We start from the raw sequence: 15,058 nt of genomic DNA, 5'->3' as shown, positions 1-15,058 counted from the left end.
ACACAACATGAAAAAAAAGAGATGACAAAAGACAACTTCCAGCAACTATGGTGGACATGTAACCTGGCCAGCACAGCACAGTCGTGTGAAAAGGGTACTGGAAACCCCAGGCCAGGGGAGTGTACTTGTTTCAGTGTGTGTGTGTGTATGTGTGCGTGTGTGTGTGTGTGTGTATGTGTGTGCGTGTGTGTATGCGTGTGTATGTGTGTGCGTGTGTGTATGCGTGCTGTATCCTACCTCCTTCCCGTCGGCCCCGGCCTCGACCCTTGCCGGTCATGACAGCAATCTCCGTCTCGTCCTGGGGCATCTCAGTAATCTTCTGCAGAAACATCTTCTCCAGCTGCTCAGCCATTAACACTATGTCATCTCCAGGCTGCAGGCATGGGGAGACAGACACTCCATGTTAATACAGTACCAGAAACCAAAACCTAGACATACCTAGGATCTAGACCTAGCACTACCTAGGACCCAGACATATATTTATCTAGTACTACCTAGGACCCAGACATACATTTATCTAGCACTACCTAGGACCCAGACATATATTTATCTAGCACTACCTAGGACCCAGACATACATTTATCTAGCACTACCTCGGACCCAGATATACATTTATCTAGCACTACCTTGGACCCAGACATACATTTATCTAGCACTACCTAGGACCCAGACATACATTTATCTAGCACTACCTAGGACCCAGACATACATTTATCTAGCACTACCTAGGACGCAGACATACATTTATCTAGCACTACCTAGGACCCAGACATGTCTCTGATACGAACTATATTGGGTGTGGTGGTCATCAAATGAACCACCTCGTTCAAATTGTCAGGGTTAGCGGTTCCAAGCCCTTTCTATAGATTCTATTTCTGTGGTGGTGGTTAACAACAGCTACGGTGCATTACTGCATCGTTACCTTGTTGTAAATGTAGCAGTTGGTGAACATGGTGTTGAAGTCTTGAATACATTCTTGGGCGTTCCAGTAGTAGCTGTTCTCAAGTCGCTTCTTGATTGTTCCCATATCCATAGGAACTTTAATAATCTTGTAGTAGTCCTGAAATGTTTAAGTATAATTCAATTATAAACAGGACAGTCACAGGCAGAGGATTCTGTGTGCATGTTGGGTGCTTGGGTGGCATGACCCCATAGAAACACTACTAGAATCAATAATAAACGCAATACTCCTTGCAACAAAAAAAAAAGCTCTTTTGGGGTGCAGAGTTGGGCGTGACCTAGAAAAGGGAAAACCAGCACTCACTGGAAATAGTAGACTGTTCTCTCTGCTACCGCACGGCAAGAGGAACCAGTGCACAAAAGTCAGGAAACAACAGGACCCTGAACAGCTTCTACCCCCAAGCCGTAAGACAACTTAACAAGACTGCTAAATAGCTCATCAAATGGCTACCCGGAATACCTGCATTTGCCCTTTTTTGCACCGACTATGGACACACACTGGACTCTACTCACAGACACGCACGCACGCACACACACACACACACACTTCTGCTGTCTATCTATCTATCCTGTTGCATAGTCACGCCTAACTACACTCTGGTCAGTTTATTAGGTATACCACCCCATTCATGGAAATGGTTTGCTCCTGCAGACGGTAGGTGATGTGGCCGTGGATCGCTATATAAAGCAGGCAGACAGGCATCCAGTTACTGTTTGATTGAACGTTAGAACGGGAAAAACGAATGACCTAAGCAACTTAGAGCGTGGTTTGATAGGCGGTGCCAGGAGAGCCGGTTCTAGTACCTCAGAAACGTCCTCTCTCCTGGGCTTTTCAAGCACGACTGTGTCTAGGTTTTACAGAGAATGGTGCGACAAACAAAAAACACCCAGTCAGCGGCAGTCCTGTGGGTGAAAACAGCATGTTGTGATAAGAGGTCAAAGGAGAATGGCAAGAATGGTGCAAGCTAACAGGCTGGCCACAAACAGGCAAATAATAGCTCAGTACAACGGTGGTGTGCAGAACGGCATCTCAGAACGCACAACTCATCGATCCTCGTCACGGATAGGCTATTGCAGCAGACGACCACACCGTGTTCCACTCCAATCAGTTAAAGACAGGAAGAAGAGGCTCCAGTGGGTACGCAATCACCAACACTGGACTACCTAAGTGGAAAAACATTGCCTGGTCCGATAAATCCCGGTTCCTGTTGTGTCATGCGGATGGCAGAGTCAGAACTTGGTGTAAGCAGCATGAGTCCATGGCCCCACCCTGCCTGGTGTCAATGGTACAGGCTGGTGCCGGTTGTGTAACGGTGTAGGGCATGTTTTCCTGGCAGATGTTCGGTCACTTGATACCAATTGAGCAACGAGTCCATGCCCCGAATAATTCAGGCTGTTCCGGAGGTAAAAGAGAATCCGAACCGGCACTAGATGGTATCCCTAATAAACTGGTCACTGAGTGCATATGCACATAGCTACGTTAATTACCTTGTACACCGACTCAGTACTGGTACTCCCTGTATATAGCCATGTTACTTTGACTCAACGTTTCGCGTTATTCATTGTGCATTTATTCCTAGTTTCACTATGACGGCTCTGGCCCAACCCTTCTGTATCTAGGACCAAAACGGTCAGAACGTGTTCCCATTTTGTAACATGCCAGGGAGAAAAGCAAACCCGGACCCATGGCAGAGGAGAAACACTGAGTGTGGCGTTTGGTCCGAGCGATGTGGATGGGTAGTCAGAGAAGAAATCTAAAGCAGGGTTCTCCAACCCTGTTGCTGGAGAATTACCATCCTGTAGGTACACTACAACCCAAACCTGCTCTAAAAGACTATTTAGTGAATTCAACTTTTAAATTAATGAAACTTCCAAAGACTATTTTCAGGTCGTTCGTCTCTCCTTTCCTAGTCCACATAGCGTGACACCAGCCAGCCAACCAGACAAACACACTACTCACCGGCAGGTTGAGTTTGACGGCGTCGACAGGTGCCTGGAAGGGCCAGGAGAAGTGGTGCTTCCACAGGGTCTTCAGCACCGCCTTGAGCAGGTACTGCAGCTGGTTGGTCTGCCGCTTGGGCTGCGACGGGTTGATGTACTCCGGGGGCGGTGGGTTAAACTCTGGCACGGTGGGTACGTAGGTGGAGGGCTGGGGCTGCCCCCCCTGGCTACTGCTACTGCTGCCTGACGAAGACATCTGCACTGTGGTTGCATCCAGGCCGTCCCCCATTCTTGTGGAGGTGACTGGGGGCGCGGGCACAGGGGCCGGAGCAGGGGTAAGGGTTGGGGTAGGGGCGGCGGTGGCCGCGGGACACCAGTTGTTCAGTCTCGACGGCGGCGCGGACGACTCCACTGAGAGAGCACCGCTGATTCCATTGCACTCCTCACTAGCCTCTCTAGGAAAAGAGGGGGGGGAGACAGACAGACCGTCATTAGCATCTTTGTCAGACATATAGGATTGCAAAGCTCCCGCTAATTTACCAGTTGCCGGAATCTTCAGTAATTTTGGTAAGTAACATATAATCTATGGTAACTTTGGTAATTTATACTTGAATAACTTTTCCATATATTGTATACATTTTTCTATCTGTGTCCATATTGTCCATTAGCTTCTAGTGGATAGACCGCATGGATCAAGAGAAAATAGCCTAATAATGATAAAAGTATATAAATCAACAATGGCATTTTCAATTAACTCTGCAACTCTTCCAACTGCTATCGGTTTGGCCCTAAAACAGGTACAAAGACAGACATAGTAAAATGAATGTAAAAAAGAATGCTGAAACGCTCAATGGCATTCAATAAGTTGATGGTTTATATTTAGGCTAATATTTTACAGCTGTTTAAAAATATATAATCAAAATGATCATATTTGTTTTATTTTCTATTTTTTAAAGACATGCAATAAAGCCATAAAGAGGGCCAGAGATAATTAGACATCTTTGATAATCTGAAGTTCCCAAAAAGGCCACTAGATGTCATATGATAAAATATATTCCTTGAAAGTTAACAAAATTCTGGTAGATTACTGGTAAATTAATATACCCTCCCCTTTGCAACCCGAGACATATAACAACACTTTTTACATCAGCTAATAACGGACTTTCTTTGTATCCCACATCTTAATACATACACTCTGTGGGGTGACTCTTGTTTCAGAGGTTGGATAGTCAGACTGCATGACACTGCTACTGCTGTGGTGGTAGATACCTCGTCTCCTTTATGGCTCAGCTGCTTACATAGTTCATTTTCTCTCTCTCTCACACACACACGCACAGCTCAGGCCCAGCTCAGGCCCAGCTCAGGCCAGCTCAGGCCCAGCTCAGGCCCAGCTCATGAGCTCCAGCAGCAGCAGATTTGACTTTAGAATGGAAAATATATGTGTTTATGCAACAAATGTCAGTCCATCGAAACATATCGCATCAAACCGAATCGCACAAAATCAATTCAAACTAAGACGTATAGTTCCTGTATGTTATCACATGTATCTAGAAACATATTGAATCATCTTGAAGGGGAAAGATGCACATCCCTACTAAAGGCAGACGGAGCTCGACGGCAGCGCCACATGAAGGCTGTGGTAAATGGTAATAGTTACAGGGTTGATGGAGAGGCAAAGGAGAGCGAAGGCGCTGTATACTGTAGCATGGGCAACGAGAGGTCACACTAACACATCAGACCAGGGGGCCGTACGTATCAAGCATCTCAGAGAACTAGGAGTGCTGATTTAGGATCAGTTTTTCCTTTAAGATTACAATAAATAAGATTAGGCCTACATGGACAGGGGGACCATATCCTAGATCAGCACTCCCACACAACATTACCCGTCAGGTTATAATGAGGGACGGACACAGACTGGGGAGGACAGGGAGAGCAGCGTTCTCCAGCGGGGGCAACCAAAGGTCACACAACCACACACAACCCCCCTACCAAGAACCACACACACACACACAACCCCCTACCAAGAACCACACACACACACACAAGAACAACCCACACACAACCCCCTACCAAGAACCAAGAACCACACACACACAACCCCCTACCAAGAACCACACACACACACACCCCAACTACCAAGAACCACACACACACAACCCCTAGAACCAAGAACACACACCAAGAACCACACACACACAACCCCTACCAAGAACCACACACACACACAACCCCTACCAAGAACCACACACACACACAACCCCTACCAAGAACACACACCCCCCCTTACCAAGAACCACACACACACGCAACCCCCCTACCAAGAACCACACACACACACACAACCACCCACAGACCCACCGACGCGTCAGTATGTGCAGTTTTGCGGGTGGAGTACTGTGGTTTCCTATATGTTTTTGGATTTCCCCATTCTACTCAGCGTGTGACTTTTACCCACAACAAGACTTACACCGATAAAACAAAAACCTGGTTTTCCATGGGAACGCAACAGTTAGAGCAAAGTTGGACAACTGAAATCGTAGCCTATAATTCAAAAAGTAAGCTATTTCATCTAACATATCTAGGAAATGTGTGCAACCTGTCAAACTAGGATCCAGAATGATCAGATACAGTGTTGCCTCTTCAGAGAACTTACTGAATCTTTGTGCATATTGACCTAGGCTATATTATTCACAACCTGAGGTCTCAGGTCCCAGACGTGCTCAATGGGATTGAGATCAGGCTCTTCGCTGGCCATGGCAGAACTCTGACATTCCTGTCTTGCAGGAAATCACGCACATAACGAGCAGTATGGCTGGTGGCAATGTCATGCTGGAGGTTCATGTCAGGATGAGCCTGCAGGAAGGGTACCACATGAGGGAGGAGGATGTCTTCCCTGTAATGCACAGCATTGAGATTGCCTGCAATGACAAGCTTAGTCCGATGATACTGTGACATACCACCCCCAGACCATGACGGACCCTCCACCTCCAAATCGATCCCGCTCCAGAGTACAGGCTTCGGTGTAACACTCATTCATTCGACGACAAACACGAATCCGACCATCACCCCTGGTGAGACAAAACCGCAACTCGTCAGTGAAGAGCACCTTTTGCCAGTTCTGTCTGGTCCAGCGACGGTGGGTTTGTGCCCATAGGCGACGTTGTTTCCGGTGATGTCTGGTAGGACCTGCCTTACAACAGGCCTAAAAGCCCTCAGTCCAGCCTCTCTCAGCCTATTGTGGACAGTCTGAGCACTGATGGAGGGATTATGCGTTCCTGGTGAAACTCGGGCAGTTGTTGTTGCCATACTGTACCTGTCCTGCAGGTGTGATGTTTGGATGTACCGATCCTGTGCAGATGTTGTTACACGTGGTCTGTCACTGCGAGGATGACCAGCTGTCCGTCCTGTCTCCCTGTAGCGCTGTCTTAGGCATCTCACAATATGAACATTGCAATTTATTGCCCTGGCCACATCTGCAGTCCTCATGCCTCCTCGCAGCATGCCTAAGGCATGTTCACGCAGATGAGCAGGGACCCTGGTCATCTTTCTTTTGGTGATTTTCAGAGTCAGTAGAAAGGCCTCTTTAGTGTCCTGGGTTTTCATAACTGTGACCTTAATTGCCTACCGTCTGTACGCTGCTCCAGTTCTCCCCCCTGGCCCATCATAAAAAAAGGCTTTGTGTCTGTCTGTCAGGATTCATTCCATTTCAATACCTGTCAATTCAAGGACTATACTGAAACGCCAGTTCCAAATCTGGTTTACTTTCTGAACGGAACTGAAATTGACCCAACCCTGTGTGTGTGTGTGTGTGTGTGTGTGTGTGTGTGTGTGTGTGTGTGTGTGTGTGTAATCAGAGGTGAGTTAGGAGTTAGCCATCGCTGGGGTTTTGGCAGGGCCTGTGTGTGTCTAATGGTTTATGTGGGTCCCTGGTAAGACACAGACTATCCCATTCCTTGGAAGTCTCTGGAGTGTTTCAGGATGTGGGAGGTTTTGTGTGTGTGTGTGTGTGTGTGTGTGTCTGTGGTACGTTTGGCATCATCTGGCTGCTGGTGGAACACAGTGTTCCCATGCCGCCTCTCGCCTCCTCTCCCCCAGGCTACTATGTCACAAGGACAGTGTGTTGGAGACAGAGTACAAAGACGTAGCAATGTGACCAACCACAAAGTATTGATCATGAGGGATTCTCGTTTAAAAAACTCTGGCCAGTCACACACACACACCAGTGTACGGATCTCGCTCAACTAATCACATTCCTGATGAGTCAACCTTTCTGAGTAAGCAGTTAACCAAGCACATGATCGTTGCCTAGGACTCCCTGGATGAAACACACCCATACACTGACTGACCTCTGTATGGGATGATAACAGGAGAGAGGAATTTTAACTTGTCTGCTACCTGCCCACTCGGGTCAAAGCACCAGCCAAAACAGTCATTGAATGTTTCTTATAACAGAGTACAGACTTCCTGAATATAATGCTAGACATGATACAGCACAGAGCTGCTGCTGATGACCAAGTAGCGGGCTGCATTCAGAACCAGGGCTACATAAGTCTAGTGGAAACTAGTCAAGCACTGCACTGGTTGGGCTCAAGAAAATTGGTTTAATATTTTGCCTGATTCCGTAGCCCCCCCCCCCGTTTTTCAATTTTTAAGGTGGAGAACAAAGCTTGAATCACATCAGACGACCACTAGCCAGAGACTGTTTGGTTAGCAATGTTTCTGTGGCGCTCATGTGTTCTGAGTTTGCAAATCAAATGACCACTGGATTGATGCAAATAATCCTGATATCATTCTGCCAGGTAGGCAGAGACTACTTTGTAGTAAACATTTCAATTGACAAGTGTTTTTGCAAAACATTTCCAAAGTAGACGATGGTTGTCGTTACATTAGTATCGTCGCAACTGGCTACACAAAGTGGTAGACAAAACGCGCACAGCCATGATGTGCCGTTGCCTCTTCAGAAACCTGAAGGACAATACGAATCACTGATTCATTTGGTTCCAAGTCTTACAATTATCTTGGGCAAAAATCATGCATTTTCATTGCGTGTTAAACAGTGTGTGTGGTCGACTGAGGCTGCAGTACAGAAGAGGTCGACAGGGACAGACAATGGGACCAAGCAGCAGACAGGAGGATGACGTCCACTAAGGAAGGAACCGACAGGCCCTCCCACAAACAGGGTAGTGTTCATTGGGGCACACAACGGAAAACATTTTAAAAATGTGTTGCATGTGTTTGAAATGAAAGTGAGCGTTTCCTCATTGGACATAATGGACAAATCCAGGACAATTCCCTCCCTGTTTTAAACATAACACCACCACCCAGCTCTTACAGACACAGGAGGATGGGGGAGGCGTCTGTGGCAGGTACAGACTGACAGCTCAGGGACAGACGGGAGGGCTCCCTCTATGGGGACAGAGGCTGTTTGTTAGGTAGCTTCTAGCTAGTCACAACACCAGGCTGATGCTCCAGCTAGTTCGGGAAGCAGTGTTCTCTGGGATCAGGAACCTGCCGATGTATACACAGCACCACCAGATGGTTCACAACAGCCAGGCAACAACAATCAGGGAATCCAAGGACACACACATACACAGTACAAAGTACAACATTTCTCCCCACTGTGTGCTATTGCTCCACTATTGGGTCGAGTTTATTGCGATTATTTAAAAACTCAACTGCTGACTGAACCTATTTGACCAGATAAGATGACAATGAGTAAACATGATTAGCTCAGGCAAAGAGAGGCCAACACTAGTCCTGTTGGCTTTCACCAGGTTTTCCTGCAGTTTCCCATGTTTGAAGAGATTTCTTTTAGCTACCCCCCCCCTTTAATAAATGTTTTTTTACACCTAGGCGGCATCCCAACAAATGGCACCTTATTCCTTATGCAGTGCACTACTTCTGACCAGTTCAAAGTAGCGCACTATAGGGAATAGGGTGCCATTTGAGACGTGTTCCCTAATCAGGTCAACTTGGGCCCATTCTCACCTTCACACCTTCGGCCTGATAAGTGACAGTAACACAGGTTTGGTTTCAATTGGAAAGGGGAACCTGTACACAATGGTAGTCCAGCAGACAATGGACATGTAAATGTCAAAAACACTAATCTCATCAGGAGTGGAAGTGGCTAGTTGAGTAGCTGACAAAGTCGCTGACCAAAACACATCCATTGTGACTGCTGATGATTAAGTCGGCTCCAGGTTAGACCTTATTTTTCTTGACTAACAGCATCCATAGAAAAGTTAGCCCAGTCTGGATACACCCCAAATGGCACCCTATTCCCTACATGGTGCACTACGTTTGAACAGAGCCCGTATGGGTTGATAATTCGGCTCTGTCTTGGTGCATTAAACAACCACAACCACACTTCAAAAGACAAAAGAAAACGGCATTAAAAACATAAATCGCTATGACAAATTATTTCCTGCTATGGTCCTAAAGGTCAACAAACACATTTTTACAACCTACTTAATACAGCAGGACCCATATTCACAAAGTCTCAAGAGTCGGAGTGCTGCTGTGCTGATCTAGGATCAGTTTTCAATTATATGGATTGGGGGACCTGATCCAACTCTAATGCACATTGTAAATACGACTCAGCAGAGGCAGATTGCTACAAGAGGTGAAGATAAACGCTGCCACTGGCTGACTTCCTGCCTGTGTGTGTCTCACCACACCCCCACTGCTTTGGGCTCTGGAATAACAGTTGACCTTTGACCTGGACATAGATCACCACAGACTGCCGAGGAATGTTGTGAGAGAAGGGAGGAAGTGGCTCTGGTTACCGAGGGGCCTAGTCGAGGCCAGGAAATCAGGTTCTGTCAGTGAGTGACACTTGAAAACCGGGGGGCTTGTCCTAAATGGCAGCCTATTCCCTACATAGTGCACTACTTTTTAATGAGCGCCACAGGATGCTATTTGGGACACACACCTCATGTTAGGTTACAAAATAGAGGTATTGTATCTACTAGGCCAATCTATTCCATCTAGAAAGTAAATAATAACTTGTGTTTTCCAGGGGAGGGGAGGTAGCTGCAGCCAGTAGGAACGTAGGCCAGAGGATCCCACTCCACACACCAGCGCAGTAAGAGACATCCAGCTATGAGTAGATCCCAAATGACTACTTGTGACCAGGGATGTGACCAAATGGAAAAATTGTTCTTGATGTTTAAACAGCAAAACACATTTAAACATAGAATTTTCACAAAGAAAAATATGTGAATTCACAATGCTGCTGCCAGCGTTGGTTTGGGTCTCACGGTGCGTACCTTTCAGATGGTTAAGCATTGCACCTGTACTACCATTACTTGACCTCAACTCCACCTCGCAAAGTTGGCATTTCCTTCTCATTTAACTTCACGGTATTGCCAAACAGGACTTCGCTGCTGTCACTTGCCTTTCTCTGCCAGTTTTCCAACTTAACGACAATGACAGTGGTGGAGAGCAGACTCCAAAATGAATAGATTCCACGACTCCTCGAACGCCAACTCCCACTGACCACCATTTCTGCGTGTTAAAATTCAACGCTGCTAGGAATTGACTCCTAAGATTCTTTACTTTTGGAAAGGAGGAGACTGATTAGTTGCCGTACTTCCAAGAACACTTGCATCTTTATAGTGAGCTAGCGAGGGATGGAGAGAGAGAGAGAGAGAGAGAGAGAGGGGCACAGTATAGGCAGGTCAGCCACCAGGCAGACAGATGGGTCTATTGCACAGTTCTATCGGCATTTAAAAGCACTCTTCATTCTGGAATTTCATACTTGGACACAAACTGTAGTAAATGTTAGTCATGCCACAAAAATCTGAATTTAGTCATTCTGAAAACATTAGAGAAACAAACTATTGGTTTGATGATGAGGGAAATACACAGCCTATAGACTAACGGGCCAAGCCTATTTCATTTGAACTCTTTCCGTCAGTCCAAGAGAGGTAGCATGTGGCATCTACAGTATGTTGTGCGTCAGACGGTGGAGTGGACCCCCACATCTTCACCCCGTGGGGGTCTGCAATGGGCACCGCATGCTTTTGGTCAGCCTGGCCAGGAATTAGGCTGTGTCTGTGTCCCAAATAACGCCCCATTCCCTACATCGGGGATCATGAACTAGATTCAGCCGCGGGCCAATTTAGTCTTGGGCGGGTGGTTGAGGGGCCAGAACATAATTACAAATAATTGGTAGACTGCAAATTGACCACAAGAAGCCCAAACAGATATAATATTTGAGTAAGACATTCAAAACCTAAAAGCTTAATTGCGAAATTAATATCAATTGGAGGTGATTTCCTGTTGTTTTTACTGTCTTACTTCCAACAATGAAAATGCAACAAAAAAAAACTAAAATATTTAGAAACTTGGGGGGTCAAATAAAACCACCCGCAGGCCACCAATCGGGGGAACACTGCCTTACATAGCGAACTACTTTTAACGCTAACTACCTCTCACTTCAGCGGAGAACTGCTCTCACCCACGTGCATGCAGGCTCACGCACACATCTGGCATGCAACAAAATGCCTTTTTTTGGGGGGGACTGAGTCAGAGGCATGCGTCATGTCTGACTGTTCAGAGCCTGACTCTCTCCCTCTGGCTGTGTGGCTTCCGTAGAGGCATGCAGGCTTTCTCACACTAGGGTTGGGCGATATTTGGGCAGACCTATTCCACGATATGCTACTCCAAATATTGCCGATATCTGAGATCATCATGTTGCATTGTTAATGACAAAATAATTCAACTGTGCTTATTTATGATCTTATAGTCAAGTCGCCTTTTTATTAAAAAAAAAAAAAAACACTTATGACGGAGGACAAAAGTGTTTATTCGTTTAGACTTCATGTTGAACATATTGATACGACTGCACAGTTTTGAATTGGAAAGTTCAAATATCACCAATAGTCTATATTATCATATAGTATATCAGCCCAACCCTAACACACAGACACACTGCTGCTGGTGACAAGCCTACATTAAATCAGGTTGGGTTTGTGTTCAGTCCAAGTCACAGAACACTGTGGTGAAACACTCCCAGTGACTCTCTCTCTCTCTCTCTGACTGACCATAGGTGGACCAAACACACAGGGTGGTGGTGTGCAACAGGAGAGAAAAGATTCGACACAGACGACAACAATCTGTGTTTACAGTGGGCAAAAAGCCAGGACGAAAAGGGTGAGGAGAACACGCACCAAGAATGTAGGGGAGAGAGTGACAACCCTCACGTACGAGTCACTGAGTCACTTAGTAAACAAACACAGAACTGGAGCTAAAGGACGCCCCTTGCTCTCCTTCTCCCCCCTCCCCGGGATTAACTCACCGGACCAGTTCATTCACAAAGGCATTTCCTGGAATCAGGACACGTTTCTGCCACAACAGATACAACACACACCCTTTCTCCCCTCCCCAGGAGGGTTATAGGCAGAATGGTGGCTAATAATGCAAACCTCCAAACCAACTATTTCCACAGGCTTTAAACTAATAAGCTACATCAGAGAAAATGACACATTAATAGGTCATATTTGAGAAAGTTGTCCACAAACAAAGACTTCTCTGTAAACTGGAGCATTCTGTTTCGGTTTCATGTTTTAGATTAGGTGTCCTCCATACAGTACAAATGCAAGCTGTAGGCTTAGTATATGTACACTGAATAAAAATATTTAAAAAACATATTACTCTTAAATGTTGTGCACACATTTGTTTATATTCCTTGCTAGTGAGCATTTTTACTTTGTCAAGATAATCTATCCACCTGACAGGTGTGGCATATCAAGAAGCTGATTAAACAGCATGATCATTACACAGGTGCACCTTGTGCTGGGGACAATACAATGCCACTCTAAAATGTGCAGTTCTCTCACAACACAATGTCACAAATGTCTAAAGTTGAGGGAGCGTGCAATTGGCATGCTGACTGCAGGAATGTCCACCAGAGCTGTTGCCGGAGAATCTAATGTTAATTTCTCAATCATAAGCCGCCTCCAATGTCGTTTTATAGAATTTGTTAGGCGTCGTGTGGGCAAGTGGTTTGCCAATGTCAACATTGTTGCCCCATGGTAGTGGTGGAGTTATAGTATAGGCGGGTATAAACTAAGGACAACAAACAATTGCATTTTATCTATGGCAATTTGAATGCACAGAAATACTGCGATGAGATCCTGAGGCCCATTTTCTTCTTTAAAAAAAAGGTATCTGTGACCAACAGATGCGTATATGAGTTTCCAGTCATGTGAAATCCAAAGTTCAGGGCCTAATGAACTTATTTCGATTGACTGATTTCCTCATATGAACTGTAACCTAGTAAAATCTTTGAAATGGTTCCACGTTGCGTTTATATTATTGTTCCGTGTATTTAACACAACGGATGTAGCCTAGTATTATGAGAAAGTCTCCCTTGAATGGGAAACATGAGGGAAGCCTATTTGTGTTATATCTGTATCGGCCAAACGTTACCTTTTCACAGAGACCGAAGAATAATGTGCCATTTTTTCCAAAAGAGCATCCAGAGTCTGAAAATCCAGCAGATCGTTAGACTTGGCATGCATCTTGTAATCCATCTAGAAGCTTCCCTCAACACAAAGCAAAAAAAAAATTTTAAAACAGGAGAAGTTTGGCTCCCTTTCTCTCCTTTTCCCACACACACAGGAAGAGAGATCGGTTCTGTTTAAGGTTCCAATCTAGTTCCGTTTCACAAAATCCATCCACAATAATCCACACATGATTAATCCATTGATCCAGGCTTAAGTGATGGGTATTCCTTGAAAATTAAAAAAAATTAAAAACAACAGAAAAGGGACAAGGGATCGGGGTAAGATTATGCCTGTGGAGGCCTGACTGGAGCCGGCTGGCTGAGTTAGCTGTGTGTGCCGGTCTCCTTCGCTCTACCCCCTCCCCCTCTCAGCAGCAGCACAACGGCCCAGCAGCCACAGGCTCCTCGCCCCATTGTGTGTGTCCACCCCGGGCCTCCCCCACTCACAAACAGCAAGAGTGAGAAAGGAAGGACAGCGCTCCGGTAAAAAAAAAAAAAAAAAAATCCAAGAGGAGAGCTTTGCTTCTTCCCTTTCTCTCGTAGCTCTTCTCTCTCTCTCAAAACACAACACACAGCAAACGGCGTGCGGTGGTTATTCAACGGTGAAAATGGCTCTGCTGTTCCGCTTCCTCATTGAGCGCTAGTCTCAGCCCACAGCTCGTTACCCCTCCCTCTCCCTACGCTCTCACTCCACCCCTCCCTTTTCTCCCTCAATAGCTTGAGGTCCCTCCCTCTCTCTCTCCATCCACACCTTTGGCACCCCAACACCTCCCTACTTCCAATTCACCCTGCCCCTCCCCCACGTGCCGTTCTCCTTTTGGGCTGATCTTGTGAACCAACGCCTGCCTACCCCCACCAAACCAAAGGCTACCTTATCTACTGCTCTCGCTCCCCCTCCATTCCTCCCCCCCTCTCTCCCCACCACCCTGCTGCACACACACATTCACACAGCACGTCTAGACTAATACAAAAGCATCCAAGCCGGCCGGGCTTTTGTCATTGCAAAGAGAAACAGAAACAACGAGAAAGAGATATTATGTAAGACAATACTACAAGAGGGGAGGACCGAACAATCCATTCCTTCTTCACAAGGCCAACAGGCCGCCGCTGCTAAATTGTAAAAATTAAAATAAAAAATAAAAAAAGTGGGATGGTAAGCATTTTCAGTGTCAAACAAAACCACATATAAAGTAGAAAAGATAATGGAGCTATTTATTTCATTTCACCTTTATTTAACCAGGTAGGCTAGTTGGGAACAAGTTCTCATTTACAACTGCGACCTGGCCAAGATAAAGCAAAGCAGGTCGACACATACAACAACACAGAGTTACACATGGAGTAAAACAAACATACAGTCAATAATACAGTAGAACAAGTATACATACAGTGTGTGCAAATGAGGTAGGATAAGGGGGGTAAGGCAATAAATAGGCCATAGTGGCAAAGTAATTACAATATACCAATTAAACACTGGAGTGATAGATGTGCAGAAGATGAATGTGCAAGTAGAGATACTGGGGTGCAGAGGAGCAAGATAAATAAATAAATACAGTATGGGGATGAGGTAGTTGGATGGGCTATTTACAGATGGGCTATGTACAGGTGCAGTGATCTGTGAGCTGCTCTGACAGCTGGTGCTTAAAGCTA

General features: G+C 45.8%; 1 protein-coding gene across 1 annotated transcript in view; it reads right to left on the bottom strand.

The window, feature by feature from the left end:
- Nucleotides 1-14,004, bottom strand: part of LOC115110082 (bromodomain-containing protein 4-like) — a 35,093-nt gene extending 21,089 nt beyond the window's left edge. The window contains 4 exon segments of the mRNA XM_029635422.2: nucleotides 238-373; nucleotides 923-1,060; nucleotides 2,921-3,356; nucleotides 13,336-14,004. Coding sequence (XP_029491282.2) covers nucleotides 238-373; nucleotides 923-1,060; nucleotides 2,921-3,356; nucleotides 13,336-13,439 — 814 coding nt within the window. The 5' untranslated portion in view covers nucleotides 13,440-14,004.
- Nucleotides 14,005-15,058: the final 1,054 nt, after the last annotated feature.

Source organism: Oncorhynchus nerka, linkage group LG26 (assembly GCF_034236695.1).
Source record: "Oncorhynchus nerka isolate Pitt River linkage group LG26, Oner_Uvic_2.0, whole genome shotgun sequence".
Lineage (NCBI taxonomy): Eukaryota > Metazoa > Chordata > Actinopteri > Salmoniformes > Salmonidae > Oncorhynchus > Oncorhynchus nerka.
The sequence above is the reverse complement of the archived record's forward strand: the minus strand, read 5'-3'. Positions and strand labels throughout refer to the sequence as shown.